The sequence below is a fragment of the Grus americana genome, chromosome 5 (genome assembly GCF_028858705.1).
Source record: "Grus americana isolate bGruAme1 chromosome 5, bGruAme1.mat, whole genome shotgun sequence".
Classification (NCBI taxonomy): Eukaryota; Metazoa; Chordata; class Aves; order Gruiformes; family Gruidae; genus Grus; species Grus americana.
In genome coordinates this window covers 45,170,276-45,197,223 of record NC_072856.1, presented here as the reverse complement: position 1 = coordinate 45,197,223, position 26,948 = coordinate 45,170,276, and the positions used below count along the sequence as shown (strand labels likewise).

The following is a 26,948-nucleotide window of genomic DNA, read 5'->3' as shown; positions in this document are numbered from 1 at the left end:
GTACTTGTTTCTTCTTGGTTATTTGGGGGATGCTGTTCCTACAGCCGTGGCAGGCAGAGGGGAGGGCGTGCTTGTATTTTCCAGCTATATCCCACTGCAGCTCTGCTCTGATCTGCTGCAGAGCTTTACCCTCTGGGGTTTTCTCACCCTTACCAGCTGCTCGGTCTTTTATTTCCCCCTGAATATACTTTGTTTGCATAATCTTCCTCCAGGTGAGAGATATTTGCTATACATATGTAACTGGAATCTCATGGTATTACCTTCTTAATTATAATTAACCATGTAGATGCCTTGTCATTTCCTCCTTCTCAGTGTGGGCTGCTCTTTCCTTATGTTAGTAACGTAACTGATGTACTGTCTTGACTCTGAAAACCATAAATGAGATCTTTGAACTAAAGCAGTTACTTGCTATGATTTGGTTTAAATGGCAGTATTCCTACCCTTATCCAAATTCATCATTCAGTAACAATTTTGCAAGAGGCAGAATGGCACATTGCCTCTAGGTGGTGTGTTTTCTTTACATGCTGCAGTAAAAAATTCAGTGTAAAGTCAGGTGTATTTTCTTCAGTAATATTCCAATAAACCTGAGTGGGCAGCAACTGTTACTTCCCTCAGGGACATCTTGCTCTGAGAATTACTGCCCCGCTTTTTAAAGCATAGTAAAGGCAACACTGTGGCGTGGCTAAACCTGATTGTAGCTGCTACTGTGATCATTTTATGGAAGAATTTGTATGGTACTGTAGATAATGGGCAAGATAACTCTACTTTTCAAATTGCAAAAATGAAGATTGAGGTTTTTCAATTAGTCTTCTGGTTTTCTACAGCTGCTCCACATTCCTTAATCCCATTTCTGTGAGATTTTGCCATCTAGATTTTTTAAAAAATATTATTTGCTAGATGACATTTTGCCAGGTACTCCCCTTGCAGTGGAGGGAGTGAATGATCCTTAGCAGAACATGTCTGAGCTTTTTCATGTGTTCCTGCAAGCTCCTTTATTCTAAAACTGACGTGCTGCCTTTGCTGCTTGGAAGGATGACATCTTTGTATGGAAATAGTTACGATGCACAGCAAATAAACTTTGATGGGTTAGTCACTTTTAAAATAGGTGTGCGTAATGCTGAACAGCTTTTTAACCCTCACCACATTGCAAGGAACCCCGCTCGTTGTTTCATGCTCTGAGCAGTAAAACATCTTCTCAAGGTAGTGGGATAAGAGCTAACCAGGCTTTGTTGTAGCTGGTTTTAGGGATTTGTGCTTCAGCTCCTGATGTCTCCGGTAAGTGTAGGATCACCTGTCCTGAAGTGAACATTCCTCATCGTTCAGCTCCGCTTTCCCGTCTGTGGTTATGACTGCTGAACTTTGATAACAAAATCTTGAAATGATGGTGGTGCGCATTATCTAGGAAGAAAACAAATCATCACTTCCCTAAGATTAAAGTTGCTAATACTTCCTTATGGCAGAGAAGTTATTCTAGATCCAGATCTAAAATGCTATTTATGATGCTTTCAGTTTATTTCGTCTTGGTTAGAGAGGAATGCCACGAATGACGAGTGGCACGGTAAGGGACACTGCTACGCTTCACTAGTGGTGTGACACACGTGTCCGCCACAGGTGCCCTCATCCTTCCAGCACATCTTTGAGCTTGGGATACAGTTGTGTTTACCGCTGTGTTCTCCCTTGGAGCAATTATTTTTCAATAACATGTATGAGATGTAGTACAGTTAAGAAAAAGAAGAGTTAACATCTGTGCAGTAAGAAACAGTAATGACTTTTTTGGTATCAGTTACTTCAGACAGTTATTACCAAAATATAATTTTAAAGCTTTTTAGGAAAATAACCTTGAATTCTTGGGAAGTAAACTAACTTCTCTGTCGTGTGCTGAGGCAACTTCTGTTTTACACACGTTTTACTAGGCACTGGGTTGGAGGAAGAGACGGAAGACAGCTTCGGCAATCTGCGCTTAATTCCAAGTGTTACATTGCTTAAAGCGCTGGTTTTAATAAGCTTTAAATCTGGTTTCGGGGAGGCGGCCGGGCCGGGCCCAGGGGCGACAGGAGGGGCTGGGGCTGGGGCCGCGGCCGGAGGCGGGAGCGCGGAGGTCGTCGCGGCGGCGGCAGGAAGCGGTTCCGGGTCGTCGGCGGGAGCCAACATGGAGCCTGTCGGGCTCGCGGGGCCTCGCTGAGGGAGAGCCGGGCCGCAGCGGGGCCGCGCCGCCGCCATGTCGCTGGGCGAGTACGAGCGGCACTGCGATTCCATCAGCTCCGACTTCGGCAGCGAGTCCTCGGGCAGGGGCGGCTCCCGCGGCGGCGGCAGCCTGCCCGGCGAGCAGGAGGAGCTGCACTACATCCCCATCCGCACCCTGGGCCGCGGCGCCTTTGGCGAGGCCACCCTCTACCGCCGCACCGAGGTAGGCTGACCCGGTGGCGGCGGGAGGGGACGGGCCCCCGCCGGACGGCAGGAGAGGGGTCCTTCTCCTCTTCCTCGTCCCCCGATGAAGGGGACCCCGGGGGCTGCTCCGAGGAGGGCCGAGGGCCGCTGTCAGGGTGAGAGGGGCGGTTTCCGGAGCCTGGGTGCTTGGAGGCCCCGGCACCCGAAGAGCCGCAGTGGGGCTCGCCCCGCGGGGTGACTGATGGCCCCCTGGGTGACAGCAGCCCCTGGATGACAACCCCTGGTGCCACTCTGGGAACAGCCCCGGTACAAAGAGATGACTTTGGCCCTCGGTGTTGCGGGGCGCAGGGTTTGGGTTTTGGCATGTTTGAGTGTCGCCAGTCTCTTGGCCCCCTAAAGTTTTGTAGGGAGATGTGGAGACTCTTCTGATGCTAATAGATTCCTCATTTTTCTATGTTTTATTCCAGTCACAGAGGACATGGGGGCATCTCATACAGGTAACTCTCTCGTGCAATCAGCATTTCAGCATAATCAGGGGAAACTCGCACAAAAGCCAGTCTTCCTGTTGCTTCCAAGTTGTTTAATCCCATCCAGTTTGAACATAGCTGTGCTTTTTAGCAGCTGTCAAAGAAAAGCGCTTGACTTGGTTCCCAAGGGAGGTTCTTCAGGTTTTTCTCTGGAGGAAAGCCACCCTGAGGTGTCACGGCTTGAGCAGCTGTGAGTGAACGCTGTTCACTTAACAGATCACTCATAGCATGACTGACAACGTGGGTGGGCCTAACAAAGGCAAACTAAATTTCTTGTTTCCTTGATTTTTTTTTTAATTTTTTTTAGGAATACCTGGATATTTGTAATGGCTTATGGTCTTGTACAATATCCTACAGTTATGAGATTGGAAATACACTGTTCTCCATTTATTGAACCTGAGTATGTTTAGTCTTTATCAAAAATTCTGTGTCTTTCCCTGGAGACCTTGTAGTATGGTGGGTTTTTTGTTTTTGTTTTGTTTTTTTCAAAGCGAGTGCTGGCCGGCCAGAAAGATGGCCTCAGGCCATCGCTATTCCTAGTGACAAAAAGAAAACCTCAAAACTTACTGTTGTGAAGAATTTTTGTCTGAAGTCTGTAAGAGTCAGGAAAGTCTTTTTACCTTTTGTGAAATTTAAATTTTCTGCTATAAAGGCACAAACTGTTCTATTCCTAGTAGTGTGTTTTTAATTAAAAGATGTTTTTGTGTTTCAGGATGACTCACTTGTAGTGTGGAAGGAGGTGGACCTGACCCGGCTGTCAGAAAAGGAGCGTCGTGATGCTTTGAACGAAATCGTTATCCTTGCCCTGTTGCAGCATGAGAACATCATCGCATACTACAATCATTTCATGGATAACACCACGCTGCTGATTGAGCTGGAGTACTGTAATGGTGAGATCCCTACTCCCTCTTACAAACAGGCAGCTGCCACGTTGCTGAGTCATCCCCCAGCAGAACCTGCAGGGAGTATTTCTGGGGAGCCAGGGTGTGGAGGTGAATTCTGCTGCATAGCTCCTGAACAAGAGGTTGAGAACCTTTCTGATCGATTTGTGTCTCAGGTGCCAAAGAAAGAAGCCCAGTAGTTAGTGCAGGCAGTAGATGATTTCTCGAGTCTTCTGAGTGCAGTGGAAGGAATTACTGGTAGCATACACTTCTAATACACCTTGCTGTGCTCTTTTAGGAGGACAGTAGGAAAAGACCATGAGGATATTCAGGCCCCTCTGCCAGTATAGCATGGGGCTGTTTTTTCCCTAGTGTCACTTAAATAGACCCCTCCATTTGGCCATTGTAAATCAAAGCTTAAAAATCTCCTGGCACAATGCAGTCAGGACTTTTTCCTGCCTTGTACTATCAGGTTCTATGTTTACTATTAAAAAAACCCAAAACAATCCAGTCCTTCTGGTGGTGGTAAAAACTTTAAAATTCCACCTAAGAGTAGATCAGATGATATTGTTTGGAGTTTGCAGGGGAAACAGTCCCAGCTGGGATGGAGAGGTAGAAGGATTTGATACGAGGGTCTGAGTTGCAGCTGCTCTTAGAGAGCCAGAAGAGGAGGTCATGTACAGCTAATACTGCTGGAACAGGTTACCTACTAGAACGGCAGTATGGTTCCTATTTGGATGAGTGCGACAGCTCGCCTGGCTAGGTATCCTCTGTGTGTTTGGGGGTTATGTTAAGCCTTGGCTCATCAGCAGAAGGGGTTTTTTGGTGGAAAAAGCTATTGCCATGTTGTTATCATCTCAGACAGATTGCTTTCACTGGGACAGGTTGGGGAAGACAATGGAGTTGTGCAAAGTATTTTGAAGGGTGTCAAACACTGTGGTTGGCAGGTTGGCCAAAGCTGGTTTTGCTTTTTGTTCTTAGCAGGGTGGAGTCCAGTGCAAGACATGGGGAATGTTAGCTCTTTGATGCACCATTTATTTTAGGAGTACTCTGTGTGAGTTATTTAGCTGCCCTGAAAAGACTTGGGGCCATTATAAATTCATTGGAGGGCACAGAGACAACCTGCATAGTGCTGATGTCTGTAAATGTTTGTTAATGTCTCTAAACTATTGTTCTACTTTGGAACAATAACCAAGAGATGAGTATACTTTTTAGGATATGTGCATAGAGGTATTGGTTATCTGAGTCAGGAGCTAATTTGTCTCCTTGTGTAGGATTTTGGTGATGTATTACCTCTCATACTGCTCTTTGGTTCAGAAAAGCTGCAAGAAAGATGGCAGAAAATCAGAGATGAGGAACAGAATTCACTAAAAGCCTGCGTAGTCTGAATGGCTAGGAAAGAGGTTCATAAGAAGAGGCAGAAGTGAACACTTTTGTTAAATTGTGAATATGAAGAGTGATTCATAGATAATTTGCAAATGTGAACATAAGGCAGAAAAAAAAAAGCTGAGAGGTTATAGCAAGGCTAAATGAGAAGAAATTAAGCGAAGGCAATCTTAATTAGAATATCAGAAAAATCTTCCTAACATGGAAGTCTGAAATAAGTCCCCAAGGAGGCAAAGGAACCATTGCAAACTGCTTTGGACATCTACAACTTGACAGGCTGGGCCCATGGAAATCATACAGCAGAAAGCTGTGTTGCACCATACCTGTGGGAATGGGAAAGGGCCTGGTGTTCTGTTAGGACATAATATATGGTAATTGGGAAATGGAATAGCAACAGGATGTGATCAGAGATTTGGGATTTACGGGTAGGATGCTAAGCTGACAGGGAGTCTCACTGCCTGCAGCCCTCGGCTTCATTTCTGTTAGCTCTCCTTGATTTTAAGTCTGCCGTCTTGAAACTGTGAGGTGCCCTGAAGAGTCTGCTGGTTTCAGGCTTCTGTTGGTGGTACTGCTGTTGTCAACATTTTGTGAACCCTGCATCCATGTATTTGGCAAGGCAGATGGAGAGAGGCATGTCAGAGCTGGGTAGTAAGTGGGGAAAGGCAGTAAATTGTGCTGTCAGGGACTACTCTGAAGTTATAATTGCTTCTGTTCTCTTTTTTTTTTAATGTATTTATTTATATATAATGCTGAGCAGGAAAATCTCACGTGATTTGGTGTACAGGTTATAAATGTTTACGTATCCCAAGAAGCGCTTACAGGTAAAGTAGGGACTGCTAGCCTTACTGATTCACTTTTCAGAGACTGTTAAATAGTGCTGTTAAAAAAGAATCATCTCTGCTTAAGCTTAGATATGCCAGTGAAGTTCTTAGATGGAGGAACAACTTAATTGTGTGAGTGCCTGACCAGTTTAAATAAAGAGTGCTGAGGAAGAGCTGTAGTGATTCATCAGATCTCTTATGGGATTTGAGTATTCCCAGCAGTACCTGAGCAGAGTAACTGCTCCCATTAACTAAGATGAACCTCTCTGTCTTTCTCACTCACTTCTAATTACAGGAGGGAACCTCTACGATAAGATTCTGCGGCAGAAAGACAAATTATTTGAAGAAGAGGTAATTTGGACTGGTTTGAGGGAGTAGTGCGGGTGGCCTAATGTTCTGGGGATCTGTCTGGTTATCTGAGTATTTATACAACACTTTTTCCATAGCGCTGGTGGGGAATTTCTGTGTATATCTGGGAACTGACATCCTTCCTCTCCTGTTGAATATTGCAAGTATTTATGGACTATTGGAAACTTTTTATTTTCCTTTTTGGCTGTCTACAAGCAGTATAAACTTCCAAGGGAGAAATAATGAAAGAGAGCGCTCAACTGACTTTGATCACCTTATCTTCTTGGCTAACATTTAACTTTAAAACCTCTTTCTGTGTTTCTTCCTGGTTGATACTCAATTTCTCTATCTTAACCATTTTGTAGGTTCCTTTCTGAGTAATTACCTTGAATCTGTCTCACCATAGACTTTTTTTTTCTTGTTCCTTTTTCTTTTCTTTTTCTTTATTTTTTTAAACTTATTTCTGCTGTCTACTTCTACCTCATGCTGAGGTGGTTAATGATTGCACTTATTTATCTTATATAATAACTATTAAGGCCTTCTAGCTCATGGTGAATATTAAATGGTTACAGCTCATATTCCAGAGAGTCCAACTGCAGATCTTTCCCAGGTGGTCATTAGCTGTCATTCCTAAGTCTTTTCACTCATTGAATTCTGTGACACTTGTCAGGACAGACACTAGACACTCTGAACAGCACTAGAACAATCTACTTTTTGGAATATCTTTTCAGAGATTGCCAAAACAGGAAATTCTAAATTTGCATACTCCTGAAAGAGCATCTAAATGGTACAGTCTGGCCCTCTTTCTGTGCCTCTGTGCGACAGGGACATAGGTGGTTTTGGGAGGGGGTTTTTGAGCCTCACGTAAGGCTTTTATTCCTGCCTTTGCAGATGGTGGTTTGGTATCTCTTTCAAATTGCATCAGCTGTGAGCTGCATTCATCGAGCAGGAATTCTTCACAGGTAAGTGTGGCATGCATTGTAGCTAAGATAACCAGTGTGGTTCATGGATGTGAGTGCAGAACTCCTTTAGCCTTTACTTCTGTGTTTAAAGCAAGCACTGAGCTTCTCTCCAAAGTGTAGCTGGACTGCCTAGATGTTAAGTATCACTTCTGCAAAGAATTTTTATTGGGCTAGAAACTGTCTTGCGATGAATGTGCAAGAAATTTTGTATATGAAAATGGAATTGCTGTCTTTGATGCCGCAGCTTTGTGAACAAACAGTTAATCCATGTAGGAAGGAAGTTAATTGGTCCTTGATTGCCATAGCACATAAATGAAAATGATGTTTGGTAACGTGTGTAGGAAGAGCAGTTACCACAGGCCAAAGGTACTTCCTATCCGCTCCACAATTAATAACTTCAAACCAGCATGTACGTCCTTCTGTAATTTCTGGAGGCTAACAGTGATGAAGACTTTGCATTGGTGCGTTGCTGTAATATAACCCGGGCGAAGATTTGTCCTGCATTTGGCTGAATCTCATTTCTTCAGCCTGTTATTTAAGGAAGTAATATAGCTCATTAGCTGGTAGTGGTAATTTTGACATTGACTCTTGAGATTTTAATGAGGAACTAATGACCTTTTTCTGTTGTCCTTTTCTGTTTGGGAGGGGTAAGTTTCATGGCTTATGTGTGCTTCAAGGAGGCCGTGATGTTCTGGGGAGTACTGCACACGTAGACAGCCGTTTCCAGCACGGTTGGATCGTGTCCTGCACAACATCCTTCTCTAACTAATGTGCATAGCTGTGTGTGGATGTTTTCTGCGGGAAAGCATCCTAATTGCTGCCATTCTAAATCTTTGGTAATTGGCAAGCCTTTCTGATGAAGGGTTGGTACCCTGCACTCAACAAAGTAATGCCTAAGTTTTTGACCTAAAGCAGATGTCATGTCTGTCCTGCTTTGCAGTGATTTCCTGCTTTACTACCTCTGTTGCCCCTCTTCACAGCAGGGTTCACGGTCTAGGAACATGTGTGGCCCCAAATCCTTCCATAATAATGAATTGAACAGTTATTTAAATGTTTGCAGTGATTTCCTTCTGCTGCAGACATTGTCAGAGTGACCCAGGACTTTGCGATGCCCCAAGTGGATGAATGCAAAGTGCTACTTTACTTGATGTTGTCCTGATCTACACTGGGAAGTTGTTGATGGTACGTTAGGAAAAAGGGGTGTTACGAAGTGTTGGCCATGGGAAGCGTTTCATACTGCGGGGGCTTCCTCTCTGTATTTACAGCCTCTTATATTGATCTGTGAAACTATATATAAATTATTCTGTCTGGGAGAAAGTGTTTTCAATGAATTTTGGAATTCACCATTTTTGCGGCCATCAGCCTTTTGATCTGGGCATAGTACGTCATGTTATAAAGAGTTGTTCTTCAGGCGCAACATCTGTTTCACACCCTGTGTGTGTGTGTGTGTGTCTATATTTGCATACATACATATTCATGCAGACATTTATATTTTTAGTGAGCTCAGTGACTCGTGGCTTGGGTCTGTTTAGAAAACCAGGAAAAATAAGACCTGCTCAATGACCAGAAGAGACTGAGAGGGGGAAAAGAACTATCTTTGATCTGTGGCCTTTACATAGGTGTCTGGAGCCTGAGCTTTTTAGGCTGTGCTGTGTTTGTGTGTGGATGTGATAAAACATGGATAACTGCAGTTACTCCCCCAGTACTTGAAGTCAAATTGCCTTTGGAGAGCTCTGTGTGTGTGAGAGTGTGCTGGCAGAGTAGCAAGTACCTCATTTTGGGGGGGAGGTTTAGTACGTAGAAGACTTTGAAATCCGGAAATATATTTGAATGTCTGCATTTCTTTTTCTCCTTTCAGAGATATAAAGACATTAAATATCTTTCTAACCAAGGCAAACCTGATTAAATTGGGAGACTATGGGTTGGCAAAGAAGCTGAACTCGGAGTACTCTATGGCTGAGACTGTGAGTATCTTGCGCCTTTGTGTGCAAACTGAGGTGTGTTTTTCTTTCATCTCTGCATGCCTTGTAGAAGACCAGGGATGCTGTACATTCTTGCTGATTGTTTTCTGTGATTTTTTCCTTTCCCTTTCCCCTCAACTTCCCTCAGTGTTATTTCACTAATATTGGCATATTTGCTGGTGTGTTGTAGCCTGCAGTTATCCTTGCTCCCTTGCAGAATCTTTGTAACATGAAGGCAGTGCTATCCGAAGGAACAGAGGCAGCAATATAGTCACATCAGTACAGCAACTCTCCCTCTGGGCTAGTTAAACCCGGCTTAGCAAGTTAAATTAATTTGGTTGTGCTGCTGTGCTAACAGGGACATTTTGCCTCAGTTGGATCTGAGATAGCTTGGATGTGCCTGCCCGGCATTGCACCGTGCCACAGATATGTCTCCTATCTCTTTAATACTCGCGTTCTGAACTAAATGACAAAGCAGCAATAAAGGTACTTGTGCTTCTTATGGTAACCAGGTGTATGGTTTATTGGTAATGCTCTTGGAGGGGGGCAAAGCTTTGTAGGAGAGATTAATTCTACCAGAAGGCCGTTGAGTTTGGCTTTGTTCCAGACCCTTCCAGAAAGCAGTTTTGCAGCCAGTTATGACACAGGGTAAGCTGTATTGCAGGCATCTGAAAGGCTCAGCTTGGATTTCCCAGCTGCGTTAATTTTTGTGGTGAGCACTAGGCTTGGAAAGGGAGACGTTGTCTGGGGCTCCTATCTGCTAAAGGCCTTTATTATAGTTTGGGATGCAAGCCAGCTTGCACTTCCCTTACCAGGCTGTATTATTAGATTTAATGCAAGCTATTGGTGTTCTGTTAGGATGTGTAGTTAAATACTTGCCAACCTCCTTCCAGAACATGAGCGCTATTGTGCAGTTGCACAGCAAGTGGGAACTGAAGGCTACTGCATAAAGCCCTCGCTAAGCTGCGCTGCAGCAAAACCACTTCTGTTTCATCACATTTTTCACGGCCTTCTGGCTTTCAGAGAAAGCGCAGTCAGTGCTATGAATTTCCAGGTTTGTTTTTGCCTGTGTTGTGTGTGTTCATCTACACCTGCAAGCTTGTGAACTCTTTTTTTTTTCCTTTTTCACTTCTGAAAAATTTTGAATTGCATACCTTCAATCGTATTTCATTCTGTGTATGAATTCAAATTCAATTTGTGGTCTAATGACCAGTGGCAGTCTGGAAGTATTTTTTTGCGAAATGAGTGCAAAACATGTTATTGTCAGTATTTGTAATTGTAACAGTCAAATTATGATTTTGTAAAATGTTTATGCCTTGCTTACTAAAAGCTGATTTCTTAATTTATCATTCTTTCTCCCATTTACCAAGAAAGATACAGAAAATATGTCTGTGTCTAGGTTTAGGTGCAGTGTCCTGGTTCTCCCTATGATACTCCAACTAGGTGGGCTTCTAAACCTTCCGGTGGCTAGGACTTACAAAGCTCTGTAGCTGTCACGCTCTGTAACGGGAAATGGAAGGGAGATGGCAGATTCTGAATGTGCCCGTTAGGTATCTAGTGTACTAGCAGAGCCTAATGAAAGGCAAGCTTTGTATTCCCTGGAGCTTCACTGAGAGAGTTGAAAAAAGGGCAACTACAAATATTTCCCTTTCTTCCAGATTCTGTCTCTTTCATTTTTTTTTGCTGTCTAGTTCCTTGCTAGGGAATGACCTCCATTCATCTGGAAGCTTCATTCTTACACCTTTTATCATGTTTGTTCTGTGCCTCCTTGTGACTTTGAGCTATGCCACTATTTCTGCTGTAGCTGGGAGGGCTTCTGTGTGTAAATGCTGGGGTTTGGGATTTTGTGTGTGGTGGTGGGTGTTTGGTTTAAACCAATTGTTCAGGAAAGCCCACTTCTGAAGTGAAAGCCTTTCAGGTGGGACTCATGCCAGCTTTCTACTTACTGACCCAAAAGTAACCCCTCTTTCATTGGAGACAGGGTAGCCTTTGTCCTGGCAGTACCTTGTGATCAGACAGAGTGGCTCCATACCCATGGGCTGGCATCTGTGTTTGGCATCCCTTTTACCTCAACCTCTTATGAGGGTTTCCATATGCTTGGTCAGTACGTAAGCCCCTGATTACCTCTAAATGTAGTATATTTAAGAGAGGGGTAAGTCCTCGCTGTGTTCTCGTGACTACTACTCTGTTGAGAAGTATGTACCACGTCAGGATCTGAGCAGAGAGGTGTCTAGGATCTTCTGAGAAACGTATGCACAGGCTTGTGGATGAGAAGAAATGTGTTTGTTGTTCCCATCCCTGCAGCACATTGGTGGGGTGTGTCACCTGTGTCACTTCAGTGCTGTGTCAGAACTGTGTCTAGCTCTGATGCTCATGGGCCTCTGTGAACACGATGGATGCAGAGCTCCTGAACTGAAGGCTGCTGGATTGTTTCTGATTTTTAAATGTTATTTTTCCTAGCTGGTGGGAACTCCATATTACATGTCCCCAGAACTCTGCCAGGGTGTGAAATACAACTTCAAATCAGATATTTGGGCTGTGGGCTGTGTCATCTTTGAGCTGCTTACTCTGAAGAGGACCTTCGATGCTACTGTAAGTCTGCAAACCAGGATGGACTGAGTAACCTTATTTTTTATCACCCTGAGATTCACACTTGGCTCATAGCTTTCTTAACTCATGTTTTTCTTTCATTGTTGTTTAAATCTGCTGATTAAGAAAACAGTGGCCTGGGAGTGCCAACTATAGCCAGAGAAAATGTCTGCATGATTTCCCCTACCTTGCACTGCAGGTGCCTCTCTGGCTTCTGCCAAACCCACCCTCGTCTGCAGCCCTGGGTTTACCAGATGCAGAGTACAAGCTGTGTTAATTTGTATCATGGTTGTGAATGAAACCTCCTCTTCTCTACAAGGAGGAAGTTTGTGATTGTGTAGTCTTGGTTTTTTCAGCATTACTATCTGTGAACTTTTTGCTACAGAACGCTGCACAGAAACTTCCAGCCTTCCGATTTCATAGGATTTAATCCTGTTACCGTTTCTCAAAGTTTGAGTGCAAGAGAAGTGTGGTCAAGCTGACATGGAGAGGGTGTAAGGGAGCATCGCTGGCTGGCATATGCAATTTGCCAGCTTGTGCCGTGAGATGGGAAAAGCTGCTAGCTGCCATGGTGCAAGATTTTGTAACCCTTAAAGAGATGATGTGAAAATACCATCCTTTCCTGACTATTCTCACCACGGCAACCGAGTCCCCAGTAACTTTGCAGCTGTGCAGTGTTTCAATGACAGTATGCTGCGTAGGAGATTCCATGCAGAGAGAAACCTATCCTCCCTCCATTGTTAGGGAATTTGGTGAAAATCTGGATGTTGCCATCAAGTCTGAGCTATCAGAGGTAGCATTTCTGCAGGAATTAATATTAGGTTTCTAGAGAACCTACTAGGCAGGGAAGAAGGATGGGTTCTGATTAGAGGAGGAGGAAGAAAATAATGGTGGCCTGTGGCATCTCTCCCCATTGGAGACATTGTCCAGTTCAGTTCCCTTACAGCTGGTTTCTGGTTTCTGCCTAGAATCCCCTGAACCTTTGTGTGAAGATTGTACAGGGAAATCGCGCCATGGAGGTTGATTCCACTGTCTACTCGCGGGAGCTAATCCAGATGGTGAATTCCTGCCTTGATCAGGTTGGTGAAATGCTTTTTTTAATTTTCAGACACCTCTTCCCAGCTGCCTAAGCCATGGAATTCAAGGGTGAGGGTGAAGGGGAATGATGTGCCTGTTTCAGCATGAGGGCTGTTGATGCAGGGTAATTTCTGTGAGGCCTGAGGCATCTCTAAGGCCGGGCTTCCTCCAGTCCTCTGAAAGCATTGTCTCAAGATGCCATTCAGTCCTGCAGGCTCTGGAGGGGTGTTGGGTTTACTCTGATGACAATTATTTCATGGGCTGGCAGAAGCAATTATTTTCTAATGCAGTGCTGTGGAGGTGGGAGCATCATCTCTCTACAGCCTCTTGAGGTTCTGGCTTTCTGGCCGTGACTCTGGCTTTCTGTAGGGAATTAATTTCTTGAAAGCAAACATAGTATTGATACCTTCAGAGTGTGGAGGTCCCTCCTACACATACCTGGCATTTATCGCTATTAATTCCAAATACTTGAATTAATTCCTTTCCCTTCTGAAGGGAGTCAGGGAAGGAGGCCCATGCAGGCTTGAATAAGGTCTTCTGGCCCAAAATTTCATTGTAGATGATGAGCATTTCCCAGAGAATGACTTGGTGCTTGCTTCTTTCAGGATCCAGAGAAGAGACCCACTGCAGATGAATTGCTTGAACATCCCCTTCTCAGCAAACGCAGGAGGTAATCAGATGGTCTTGCCTGATACCTGGACAGGTGTTAGGGAGGACAGGAGGGTTTGTGCAGACTAGTGATGTTTATGCTTTTGTAGCAAAGTCCTTAAGTTTATTTGGCCTGGCGTGAGGCAGTTGTTGAAGTACACATCATCCTGTTTAGGAGAGAAGTGCATTCTTGCTGTCTCGTCTTCTGATAGATCCATATGTTCTGTGGGTGCATGAGTATGGTGAGAAAGGTCTCTGCATCCTTCGTCTGAGAAGCTGTTGTATTGAGAACCTTGAGGCATCCCTTTCTGAGGCTCCTTTGAGGAATGCTGGTTCCCTCTCTTCAAATCTCTGTGAATGAAGGGTCACAGAGATCCTCCTGTGGTCATTGGAAAAGGCCTTTCAAAATATATGTATCATGCAATATAGAGACCCTCGCTTTCTCCCTTTGTTGCCTCCCTCTTTGGAAGACAATTGCATTGAAAGTGGCCCATCTCAGCTTAGTTTGACCATCAGCCTGCACACACTGTCTTTTTATGGTGGACCATATGGTGGATTATGGTGAATTATGGTGGCCCATAATTCTGGACTGTTTGGATCCTACATTGGTTGCTTTGGGGGCAGCAGACTTAGTCCTTTATACCAAGATTCTTTTACTTGGTGGTCAGCAAAGTTTGAGTTTTGTCTTGCTGTATGCACTGGTAAAAGCCCAAATCCTGATAATGTTTAGCCATTTAAGGTCATTCTTGCGCAGTATGGGTATTGGTTGGCTACATTCTGGTATATATGTAGTTTGCTGTCCTCAGCTGTCCGGGAAGTTTGTTAGCTATATGGCACGTTACTTCTGCCCTACTTGCTGTGTATTGCTGTGAGCTGGTAAACAGCTGCCACATTTCCTCCGAGAGGGAGCAGCATTTTATTGGAAAGGAAAGCAGTCTGTGTGTGGTGCTCATCAGTAAATTGCTTTGGGCGTTGTTACTGTTTCCTAAAATGTTTTTTCTCCTTTGGCAGGGAGATGGAAGAGAAAGTCACACTGCTTAATGGGCCAAATAAGCGACCAAGGTAATTATTTGGGCATGTGTTTGAAAGGACATCTGGAGAGAAGAGCTCCCCAGAGAGGAACTTTGCTGAGAGTGTTAGTCTGTGACAACCTTAATGGAACAGTGTAGTTTAGAAGATCCCTAAAGCTGGGAATTTGACATAGCTGTTACATGGTTATTGTCCCACTTTTTACTCTGCCTTTTATATCCTGCTTATATGTATGGCTGGAGCCTTACCTCGGCAGGTGTCATATAGCTCTAAGCTGTCCTACTGAGGATATAGTCTTTACAGCCTACATATCTGAGGATGCAATGTGAATCACTCCTTTCACACAGATATCCTTGAGCAGGAAGAATATGACTGTCTGAATGTTGAATATTAAATGAATATAAATATCTTTCATGAAACTAAATATATGCAGAGGTTCTCTACAGTCCCCCGCAGGCCTGTAAGCAGGGTTGCTCCATGAAGCAGATACCTTCTGTGACATGTAGCTGTTTTTCTGTTGATTTGTCAGATAGAATTTGACCTTGTTTCCTTATAAAATTGGAAGTACTATCTGAGCACTTTATGTGAAGTTATTCCAGTTCACAGGTTGCTTGCAGTTTGCTTTGATTACAACTTCTGTTTTGCAATCTGCTTGTGAATTGATTCTTAGAAGAGGTATACTTTTGCTCTCAGACGGAAGCCTGTAATTTAAATAGAGAAGAGAGAGAAGTGAGAAGCTTTTGGATGCTTCTGTATTTTGAGCAGGACATTTCATGACCATTTATAAGGCTTTCATTTTTCACAAATGACAACAGCTCCATGGCCATACAGTGAAAGCCGTCTTTTAAAATGACATAAAATTGGATTGTAGGCTTCTTAAAATGCTTCCTGGAGGCTACTTTCTTGGCTGCTCTGAGACAGGTTTGATCCAGAGTCTGTATAGCAGTTGAGGCCTCACAACCACTCAACAAAGAGATCAGTTTGTGAAAATAAAAACTATGAATGGTTGTGAAGGGGTAACTGATAGACAACAGTAGGAAAATTAGCGATGACAGTGAACGCAAACTCCTTATTAAAAGCATGTGTGTTTTGTGGGGGGTCTCGTGCAGGTCAAGTACCATGAATGAGGCTCCCATTGCAGTGGTGACTTCGCGCACTAGTGAGGTGTATGTTTGGGGGGGCGGGAAGTCCACCCCCCAGAAGCTGGATGCCATCAAAAGTGGCTGCAGTGCACGCCAGGTGTGTGCTGGTAACACTCACTTTGCTGTGGTGACAGTGGAGAAGGAGCTCTACACCTGGGTGGTAAGTGAGAGAAACTGCAGGAAGGGGACAAGGGTGGGAGAGGAGAGTCTGGATCTACTGCTGACTGTTCCTCAGCCTGGTAGAATCAGATGGGCAAGCAGCCTGGAAGAGGAGAAATCTGATTGCAGTGGACACTGTGAGGCCATCTGCTTTGGGGCTGACCCAAGTCTCCCAAGGCAAATGTTTCTGGGAGAAGTTTTCCATCATGACTGAAAGTGTATTGGAGACTTGCTGTGCACTGGAGGATTGTAGGTGGTGGACTTGTAGGCTCAGACACTGAGTCAAACATCTCTTCCTTCCCTTCTTGCTGGAAATGCACTGGATGCTTTGTGATGCTCTGTTGGCTTGTATATTTTTGAGGAAAGTTTTCCAAGATCAGAATGTCTGGGATGAGTGACCTTGTTGTAATACAGGTGTCATCTGTGAGGCAACTTGTGAATGAAACCAGAGCTGTCTTATACTAAACAACTCTGCTTTTTATGATGAGTGGAAATTCTGTAATCATTTAAATTGAACAAAAAATGTTGGCATATAATGCATTTAAAACAATTGAATCCAGTCTTCTCGGGCTTAGATGGTCAGTGATATGGAGATATTCTGCATCTCCAGGCTTCCACAGGCTTGTATTGATGATACAGAATCTGTTAAGACAGAAAATACTGGTGGGTGGGTGAGAGAAGGAAGAGATCCAAACAGGAGGAAAGCAACTTGAAGTCATTTGCTGGATGTTTCTGCAAGAATGGCCACTGAAAACTTTCTGCTGGCTATTAATATTTTAGCTTTAGCATCAACACTGCTCAGAGTCGGTTTGTTTTTCTGTAGAATTGGTCACTTCGGTGACATTTGTTTCATGTTATGGGTTTCTTTGCAACCATTAGTATTTAGAAAAGTAGGTCAAAAAGCTGAAGGATGAATTTCAGTCTGGCAGCAGGGAGCGGGTTCTGTAGCCTGACACATGAGAAAGGAGCAGGGGTTCCTCACCAGGTGGTGGCCTGAGACCAGATCACTCTTTGTGAGTGCCTAACTGCCTGAAAGCCTGTGCTACCATTTAGAATGTCACCTGTTGTTATGCCACATAGATAGCAATCTTTTCCCTAGAGTAGCTAACACACGTTGCCTTGCTCTTTGCTGTCTTCTGTCATTTGTTTAAGGTTCTGTAATTACTGGCACTATCTCTGGAGTTGTGGAAACATCACCTTACCAGATGTTTCTGTCTTGCAGAATATGCAGGGGGGCACCAAGTTGCATGGGCAGCTGGGGCACGGAGACAGAGCCTCCTACCGGCAGCCAAAGCATGTTGAGAAGCTTCAGGGAAAAGCCATTCGCCAGGTGTCCTGTGGAGATGATTTCACTGTGTGCATCACAGGTGAGAGCTGGAATGGGACCACTGTCCCCTCACTTTGCTGTGAAGGTGTTTGCCTTCACAATAAGATTAGCAGAGCAGTGTTGTGCACAAAGGAGAAAGCCCTGTATGTTGCTCACCCCTCAGTTTTGAGGATAGCAGGTGCAGTAGTGGAGATAGATCAACATTATTATACAGAGGAAAGTAGTGACTCCCAAGAAGGCTGGGTGTTTTGCTCCTTTGGTGGTGAAGCTGGGTGTTGAGCACAGCTCCTTGTGGCCGTGCAGAGTCCCTGCCCTTACCAGTGCACGTGTTACCTCCATACATGCCTGTATTAAAGACAGAGGAGCCTGAAGTCAAGAGTGTAAATGTGTTTGAAACTCTTTTTGGACTCTGTGGGGAAAGAATCACCCAACGATAAAAGAATATGTGTATCTGAGGTTTGCTATTTAATTCAGAAAGCTGGAGACCTGGTAGCTGTCTCTAGTTCTAACCCTGCTCATACGTTTAAAGACGTGTTAACTGGTGTTGTCTGTTACGGAAGAATTTGAATCTTGCTTTACCCATGAAAACAATGCTCAACAAGGTAGTTTCCAGCTTATTTTGCCAGTGCTGGAAAAACAGAGGTTTGACAGAGAGAAGCTCAGATGCTCAGTGTGTTGGTGGAGTGACCTAGGGAGCCACAGGATCAATTTGTGGGTTTCTGTTAAAGAAAATGGCAGGTTCAACCCAAGATTTTTTGACACTGGTGGCCTGAAATAGCTGCAGGTTGTGGTGTAAGGTCATCCATCTTAGCATTAATGAGAGCGGACTCCGTAGTCTCCTGATGACATTCTTGTGCACTAAAGAGGCAGATGATTACAGAAAAAAGGTTGCTCTGGCCATGTCCTAAAATATTAATATGCAGCCTAATACAAGCTCAGCGTGCTGACCAAGCTTCCCTTGTGTTCTTCAGATGAGGGCCAGGTGTATGCCTTTGGCTCAGACTATTATGGATGCGTTGGCGTTGACAAGGCTTATGGCTCTGAAGTGCTTGAGCCCTTGCAGCTGGATTTCTTTCTTACCAACCCTGTGGAGCAGGTCTCCTGTGGAGATAACCACGTGGCAGTGCTGACCAGGAACAGAGAAGTCTACACGTGGGGCTGTGGAGAGTATGGTAGGTAAAGTCTCCCTGAACCTAGAGGCCCTGGGGGAGGGCTGTCTGCTAGGCCCTGGGAGGCAAAGAACCTCGTTTCTGTGGGGCTTTCTTTCCGTGTAAGAATGGGTAACTGGGGACCGAGCCTGTGGGACTTTACTCTGGGAAGGTCTAGGGTACCGCTTGGCTTCCTTGTGGGTAGGGCAGTTGTTCTGTGAGTGGAGGTGGGATATCGTGAGGATTGGCCGGCAATGATGCACATAGGGGAGCAGGTTCCTAGTTCTGTAGGGAGATTCCTTTGGGACTGTAGAGAGACAATACCGTTTCTTAGGGACAGGCACCTTGCAAGGCCATTTCTAACGGCTGTGTTTTCACTGATGAAGGGCGCTTGGGCTTGGATTCAGAAGAGGATCACTACACCCCTCAGAAGGTAGGGCTGTGACTACTTATCAAAACCTGCATGGGCATAAATCCAGTTGAGTTGCTGTTTGAAAATATTAACTGCCTGAGGCTCAGGTGGTTTTTTCTGAGGTATCATAGAGTTTGTGAGGGTTTTAACTTTCCTTCCTCACTTCATTTGGCTTCATTTCTCCCTAGGGATCATGGCAGAAGGGCATACCACTCCCAAACCAGCCAGCATCATGACTTAGAGCTTCATTGCTCTGATCTCCACGATGGAACTGGAAATGCCAAACTTAATGTTGTAGAAATCATAGTAGGAAATACCAAATTGCATACCTCTGGTCTGTAGAGGAAACTCATATCAGTGCAAACAACTGGGAGTCTTTGAATTTGACATAATGAGTTAAAGATGAGTTGAAAGTAAAACCCTCTTGAAATACAGGGATGGGGTAATTGAGATAATCTAACCCATTGGGGATTAGAAACCAACAAGGATGTGCCTGGAAGCCAAATATCTGTGATCACGCAGTATGACACCCACACAGGACAGACCCAGCCCTGCTCGGCTAACTGGGTCTGGTGCTTGTGGACCCCAGCTGGCCAGGATGCCTGTGCACCATGTTTCTGGTTCCTGTGCTGGCTCACTGGTGTCTGCTCAACAGGGTCTAGAATGCCTTGAATTTCTGCATTGTGAACAGAGTTTCAGTATGCTATAGACTTCATGGTATTATTACACCTTCATTCAAAATAACTGCATTGGCTATTGTCAGTGCCCAGACGAGCTGAACCACTGCTCTAACCCCATATGTTTTCTGTGTGCTAGCTTCTGTGTGGTAGGTGTTGGGATTTTGATTTTCTTGGGATATATTTCTTCCACATAGGTGGATGTTCCGAAGACCTTAAACATTGTGTCTGTTCACTGTGGCTGTGATGGGACTTTCCTGCTCACCCAGACGGGCAAAGTGTTGGCATGTGGACTCAACGAGTTCAACAAGCTGGGCCTGAATCAGTGCACATCAGGGATAATCAACCATGACGTAAGTGCATTTGGGTCCCTGGCTCCAGCTACCAGCTGGAGGAAATGGAGGAAATATGAGGAAACGGAGGTCCTGTGACAGTGACAAAGCGTTTATTAGCTTTGTGCCAATTTATTGCTTCCAATCCAAGACAATGGATACTGGGATTGTGGGAAGAGGCAATTTATTTCTCAGTTTTCTGTCTGCCCTATGGGCTTATGTCAGATCTGAGGTAATGAAACAGATATTAAGCTGCTCCAGGGTGATGTAGCCAGTGACAGGGATTCTGGCAGTTCTTTACCATATGCGTGTTGGGACTGTCTAGGTTAATGTTGTGGTCTGCCAAGACCTGCTTGAGTAGGTCTTGGCTGATGAATGGGTGCTTACCTACATATCTTTTTTTCAGACGTACTGTGAGGTGCCATACGCCACTTCCCTTACTTTGGCCAAGCAGCTGTCCTTCTACAAGATCCGTACCATTTCTCCAGGGAAGACACACACAGCTTCCATTGATGGTGAGCCCTATGCATTAAGAAGTGAATACTGTTTGCTGGATTACTTTGCATCAGCTTGCCCTTTCAGCCTGGCCCTTGACAGTGAAGGTTGTGCTCTTGGTAGCAAGGCTCAAGCCTGTTCCAGAAACCCAGGATTCCTGTTTCTCAGCAGTGTTGCCTCCTGGCCAGCTGAAGCAGCAACACCAGTTCTGTGTCAGCCTTCCTTTTTTTAAAGGGGTTTAAAAAAAAAAAAAGGTTTGGGGAAGAATCATGCTCTGGGCTAGCGGAGGAATTGTTTATGACCAAGTTAGGCTTTGCCCAAGTGACACCAGTCAGAGGGCTGTGAGGAGTCCCAGCCCCCAGGATTAGAAAAGGGGAGCAACGGGAGAAGGAACTGGGGAGGTGTTTCCAGGCTGAAGCCATTCCTCTTGGCTGGCACTGTCCCCTCCCAGCCAGGGTGGCTTCTCAGGAGAGTCCTTTCCGGTCATGGGCTGTTCCTGCTTAGTTCTCTGCATGCATGGCTGCTTCCAGAGTTGGGCCCTTGCTGTGACTGTCTCTTCGTTCCTTCTCTCAGAGCGAGGCCGCCTGCTGACCTTCGGCTCCAACAAGTGCGGACAGCTTGGTGTTGGGGACTATAAGAAGCACCTGGGAATTAACCTGCTGGGAGGCCCCCTGGGGGGCAAGCAGGTGATCAGGGTTTCATGTGGAGATGAATTCACCATAGCTGCTACTGACGGTGAGTGGGTCATCGCGAAGTTGTGGTGGGTTCCTTTGAACTAGATCTGCAGGGTGGTTAACTGGCTCCCACTGAGCATTTCCTAGACCGCACCTGTAGCACTGCACTGAAATAAAGAAATCCTTCTGGACTGGGGCTGTCTGGCCCTGTTAGTTGTCCCAGTGCAGCGCCAAGCATTCGCTGTCCCTGGGGCTGCAGAGTGCTGGCTTGGTGGCTGCCTGTTAGATTCATTATCAGTTTGTTCTCCTACTGTCAAAATGGAGCTGGTGGATTAGATACTTTGAGATAGCTGTTATAGCAGAGAGGCTGTGATCCTTGTAGCAATTATAGGCTGAGAGGGAGCGAGCGAATTGAGATTTCTGAATCTCTCTTTCCTCAGACAACCATATCTTTGCCTGGGGTAACGGCGGGAATGGGCGTCTGGCAAGGACATCGACTGAGAGAGCTCATGGCTCGGATATTTGTACCTCATGGCCTCGGCCAATATTTGGATCATTGCATCACGTTCCAGACCTGTCGTGCCGTGGCTGGCACACTATCATCATTGTTGGTAAGTGTAAGTTTAGGATGAAATTTTGGGATTTTGATTATGGTCATGTATTGCTTGCCAGGACATAGACTATAAGACCTGCCTGGGAACAGGCCAGGTGGGGGAATGTGGCAAGCTGCTCTGAGCTCTAGGCCTGCAACATTGGCTTTGTTGTGTGCTGTTGTAGGAGTTGTCTTGCTTTTGGTGTGGCACTCTAACTGAAAGCATGCTTCTCTCCTTCCAGAAAAGGTGTTGAACTCTAAAACAATCCGATCCAACAGCAGTGGCCTGTCCATTGGTACTGGTGAGTAACCTGCCCTGGGGAGCTGTGGCTTAAAGTCCATTTAGTGGTTAGTTTGAGTGGGTGCAGTTTGGTCCTGCCGCATGGTTCCTCTGTGTTTGAAAGGCCTCACAGAAGAGCTCAAACGGAGGAAATGTAGTTGGTGCTGTGCATGGGAAGGGATAGCCCACAGCTCAGAAAGAGAGAACTGAAACAGAGGAGGAAGAATATGGATGCAGCGAGGCCTTTGTAGTTGAGGAACTTCAATTTGACAAGGAAAACCTGAGGGGAATTCACTGAGGGGAGCTGATAAGGGAAGGGGAGCAATGGGGCAGCTGCTGAAGAGATGGAGTCCAGTTTCTTGGACCTGTGGGAGGGCTGGGGCCAAGAAGCTGCAGAAGGCTGCTGCACATTGCCCTTTTGGGGAGGCCTGCAGGGAGTGTTAGGGGATGACCTGTTGAGGTAGATGCCGCTAGCATGCGCTCTCACTGCGGCCATACAGCCCACATTTCTGCATCTTCTCTGCTCCAGCTGAGGTTTGGCAACAGGAATAGCAGAAGTGGGGAAAGTATAAAGTTTTCACTCCTGTTTGCTAGTGGCTCAGAGCTGCACAGCTGGAGGAGGAGAGGAAGAGGATAATGAACAGGAAGCGGAGACCCCCAATCCCAGTGGAGGCTTTCGGGGAACCATGGAAGCAGATCGTGAGTTGGGGGGCTGGATCAGCACCACAGAAGCTAAGGGAGGCAACAGTGCTGACAGCAGCTCCTGCCCTGGCTGGCTGCGGAAGGTAATCTGGTGTCTCAGAAATGTCTTAAAATGGGGATCTAGGCTGGGGAAAAGCCAGTGGCTCCTTCCACCTTTACAGGATGCTCTGAAGGGTTGTCAGAGCTGTGGGGCGTGGGGAGCCCTTTAGGCCTCGCTGCCTTTTTTACCACAAGAGGGTGTTGGTGCATTGGTTGAGGAGATGAAGTCAGCTGCAGGAAGGCAGGCAGGCAAGCCTGACAGTGCTGCTTTTGTGTATCCAGGAGCTGGAGAACGCTGAATTCATCCCCATGCCTGACAGCCCCTTTCCTCTGAGCATGGCATCTTCAGAGCCTGAGAAGGAGACTCTTCCTTACCAGAAACTTCAAGGACTCAAGGTGGCCTCTGAGGAACCTGTTGGATTAAACAAGCCCAAAACAGACCCCTGGGTAATACTATCCAAGTGAATGCTTGGCTAAAAGCTCTTGGGGACCATAAATGGCAATGTTTGAATAATGGGGAGAGCTGAGAAGAGGGTGTTGCATTGGCCTGATTCATCTGGATGAGGGAAAGATGTCGATAATCAGAGATGATGCTGCAAAGAGAACAATTCACAGGAATCTAGAACACAAAGCTGGGGCTTGGTCAGATTGAAAATAATGAGATCAGTTCTGTGGAAAAATGCAGTAAATGCAATTGGAAAAAAAAGAGAAGCCTAGCAGAAGATAGAAATTTAGAAAGCAGAAATTGCTGTGAAATAGGAAGAACAACTGATACAGGAAATCACCGAGAAATTACAACCTGTGAGCCTACCTTGTTCCATGAGTTTTCTGACCCAAGAGGAGGCACAGATCCCGGGCTTAGGGAAAGGGAGGTAAACCAGATGGATATTGGTGATAGGAGGACAGGAGCAGCTTTCCCAGAAAAAGCCAGGAGTGGCTTCATACTGAAGACATAATGACTAGTAGCTTGCTGACCTTGGCTGCTAGAGGTTTGGGAAGTCGGGAAACAAGCTGGGGTGACACTTTCTGTGTATGTTTTCTCCTTGTGGCATATATGACTCCTGGCCTTGCACTCAAACCTGGCCTGACTTCCCTCTGTGTCCCTGCAGCCTACTTGCCTGAGTCCAACCTTGCCATGCGGTGAAGGGAAGGCCGCATCTCCTGTTGCGGGCTGCATGTGCAGTGCTCTGCAACTGGAGGTGACGCACCTCCGAGGCCTGGTTTTACAGTGTCTGGATGATCAGAAGAAGCTGCAGCAGGAAACCATTCGTCTGAGTGCCCAACTCCAGCGGTTCTGCAGGGGGACGGAGGGAATGCAGCAGGTGAGGACCCATCACCTGGGTGTACATCCATGCTTAGGGCTTGCTACACTCCTGCGTAGGTTGTGGAGGCTCTGCAGGAGGAAGCAGCTCTTAACAGGTGTTTCTCTTAGAACAGAATGGGGGGACTGAGCGTGGTGCTTGTCTGTTGCTTGAGCTGCTGATGCAGGCTCTAGTAGTAGCAAAGAGGAATGAAGCTGAGAAGACAGTTTCCTGTGAGGACAGCCCAGTCCTTGAGGGACCTGGGATTCCCCTTTATTTCTCCTGGTGAGCAGGGATGGGCAGTAAGATGTCGCAGACAGTCCCAAATGGCTGTGGAGAATAAGAACTGTCCCTTGTGCGGCTCCTAGCTTCTTTGCAGCTAGTCCTAGAGCTGTTTGGATAACTGCTGTGTGTTTTGGCAGGTGGAGGTTCACTCCAAAGGAACACAGACAGCCAAAGAGGAGATGGAAATGGATCCGAAACCTGACTTGGATTCAGATTCCTGGTGTCTCCTGGGAACGGACTCATGCCGCTCCAGCCTCTAGTCTCCTGAGCCCACTGGGATCCATCTAACTTCACAGCACACTAACCGAATGCAGAGAGCGGCTTTCCTGGCTTCAGGTCACTCGCAGACAAGGAGCGAGGCCGGAGGCTCCAGAGCAGCACCCATGTACGTTTGATATGAACTAGGAGTGAGTTTGAGAGGGGAAGGGCCCCTGAGCTCTAGGCCAGCTCAGTGATTGAAGCAGCAGCAGCTCCTCTTTGTACCTTATCTGTCAATTCTGCACGTCAGGCAGAATGGTCCCATTATGGCGATGGCTCCAGTAGCAGCTTGTGGCCCTTTCATTGTTTCACTGCTTCTTGGGAGCTGCCTTTGGGACCTCAGTATTCATCACCGCATCTCTAGATGAGAGGAGGAGATACGTTTTGTACTGAAACTGGCTGAACCCTAAGACTCGCCACCTTCACTTCAGAGGGGTGAAGGACTAGGATCCTCTCCCTACCACATGGTAAGGCCCAGCTGGTGAGGCTGCTCCCCTCTGCTCAGGGGCAGAGGGAGCAGAGAATGTCTCATTCTGGAGGCAGTGGAGATCTTCCTGTTAGGGAGATAATGGTAGACAGCATGTCCCTGGCCTCGAGGCACAGCTTCTGGCCATATGGCTGTGTCCAGTGGCCTGTATAGACAGAGTTTAAAGGCTTTATTCTGGGTGCCTAGAGCTTTCCAACTTCCAGGCAGTGCACCGAGATGAGTGAATCAGATGGTGTTTCCAATAGCAGTAGCAGGGACTGTCTGAGATGGGATCTTTGGTTCTCCATTTCAGACCACCTGCTTCCCAACCAGATGACAAGCACCTGGCCTCAGACTAAGTCACCCATTTCTTGCTCCAGCTGTTCAGCTTGGTTTGGGTGCCAGAGCTTCTGGTTTCTTGGCATAAGCCCGTAGCTGCTCCCTGCTTGGCTTCTGTTCTGCTGAGCCCCTGGTGCCCACGCTCTGTGTGGGTGTGGGAAGAATCAGTGTTTTTCCACTCAGTGTTTTGATGAAGCTGGAATGCAGCTTCGTACCCAGAATAGGTCATTAATGCTGTGGTCACAGGATGCAGCCTTCCCCAATAACCATGAATGATCAAGTCTGTCTGGAATTCACCTTTCTAGAAGTGAGAGGCTTTCCCAAGAAAATTGGAGATGGGAAGAGGCATGGTCTGATGCTCAAGATTTCCTCATTTCCTGTTAGAGAATGAGGTTATTTTATTCCCCTTAAATTGATTAGCAAACTGACTTTGAACTAAGCTTTTGGGATTGGTAGGATCCCTGTGAGCAGCTAGCCTCCCCTGCCTTACGTGAAGTCTCTAAGGAATCCTGAGTCCCTCTCACCTTTGCTGTGAGAGCAGGGTTGTGATTTCATTAGGCTTAAACCATCCCCATCAGTGGCATGTCACTAGAATTGCCTTAGGTCTATTGGAGTTGGGTATCCTATCACCTCTCCTAGACTTCGAGAGACTGTTCCGGGGAGCCAGCATTCCCCATTTGTCTCTAGAGGTGGACGCCAAACCATTCTGCTTGTAACTTATGCTCCTCAAATATTTCTTTGGTGCCTATTGCTAGCATCTTGGAGCTGAACCAAGTGCAGTCTCTCCAGTGCAGTGTCCATGGCAAGGATCGTGCCGGTGTGCCTGTCACTACCGAAAGAAGGCTAGGAGGACAGCCCTCCTGGGAGGTGGTGAGCATCAGGCACCCTGGCGCAGCCACATCATGTGGTTGCCCTTGTGACTCCTCTCCTTTCCCCTATGTGCGTTGGAGCCAGTTCTCAGGTTAGGGTCCCGGCTTGAAGTTGTTGCCACGGTTGGAAATGATTGAGTCGGTCATGTTGCGGCAGTGCCTTTGAGGAGTGAAGAGTTGAGCCTGAGCCATGTCCAATAAGCAAGCACCAAGCTGATGGGAGTCGCTCTGCTGCAGTGCACTGCTATCCTCATTTCTCAATGCTCTGCAGTTGGGAAGCTAGGTGCACAGACTGGATTCCCCTTGGATCTAGTGGAGGATTAGGGTCCCTGACAGAGGATGCCCTGTGCTCCGCAACCGCATATGTGCCTTAGAGGATTCACGCTATCCGGGTTGTGCCTGTTACAGACCACAGATTTCACACCAGCCAGCTATGCAACCAAAAAAGCAGTTTAAAGCCAGCACCTTTGTCTTGGGCAGAAAAACGGAAGGGCAAGTGGGCAGAAGTGCCTTTGAGCAGTTTCAAACCCTTTTTACTTCTCCCCTTCTTGCAGTGCTAGCTCCGTATGTGTTGGTCTCCTGCTAGTATCGCTGCTGAGTTGTTATAGTGGAACACAACTTACGCCTGCTCTGACACTCTGGCTGAATACTAGTTTGTCGTTGTCTTTTTTTGAAAGGTTAAAGGGTGTAGTGGTTTGGAGTTTCTGTTTAAATAAATGTTTAAACTCATTCTCCTGTGTTCGGAATCTTTTTTTTTTTCCTTCCCCAAGAGAGGAAGGGGAAATATGCATATAGTCAGCTGGCATTCTGTTGTTTGATTATTGTTTTTTGCTT

General features: G+C 46.1%; 1 protein-coding gene across 3 annotated transcripts; it reads left to right on the top strand.

The window, feature by feature from the left end:
• Window positions 1–2,128: 2,128 nt before the first annotated feature.
• Window positions 2,129–26,844, top strand: NEK9 (NIMA related kinase 9). 3 transcript variants are annotated; one of them, XM_054826732.1, is made up of 23 exons: window positions 2,129–2,407; window positions 2,856–2,885; window positions 3,628–3,805; window positions 6,299–6,354; window positions 7,243–7,313; window positions 9,172–9,277; window positions 11,735–11,866; window positions 12,832–12,942; window positions 13,546–13,610; window positions 14,600–14,650; window positions 15,727–15,919; window positions 17,141–17,285; window positions 18,217–18,417; window positions 18,780–18,826; window positions 19,680–19,835; window positions 20,221–20,329; window positions 20,883–21,044; window positions 21,424–21,594; window positions 21,818–21,877; window positions 22,450–22,640; window positions 22,879–23,043; window positions 23,706–23,918; window positions 24,320–26,844. In XM_054826732.1, exons 1-23 carry the CDS (start codon window positions 2,219–2,221, stop codon window positions 24,440–24,442), a joined length of 2,925 nt encoding a protein of 974 aa, XP_054682707.1. In that variant the 5' UTR covers window positions 2,129–2,218; the 3' UTR covers window positions 24,443–26,844. The 3 variants fall into 3 exon arrangements, with proteins under 3 accessions (XP_054682707.1, XP_054682708.1, XP_054682709.1); XM_054826733.1 differs by lacking the exon at window positions 2,856–2,885 and having other exon boundaries at window positions 2,137–2,407; XM_054826734.1 differs by lacking the exons at window positions 2,129–2,407; window positions 2,856–2,885; window positions 3,628–3,805 and adding an exon at window positions 6,450–6,511.
• Window positions 26,845–26,948: the final 104 nt, after the last annotated feature.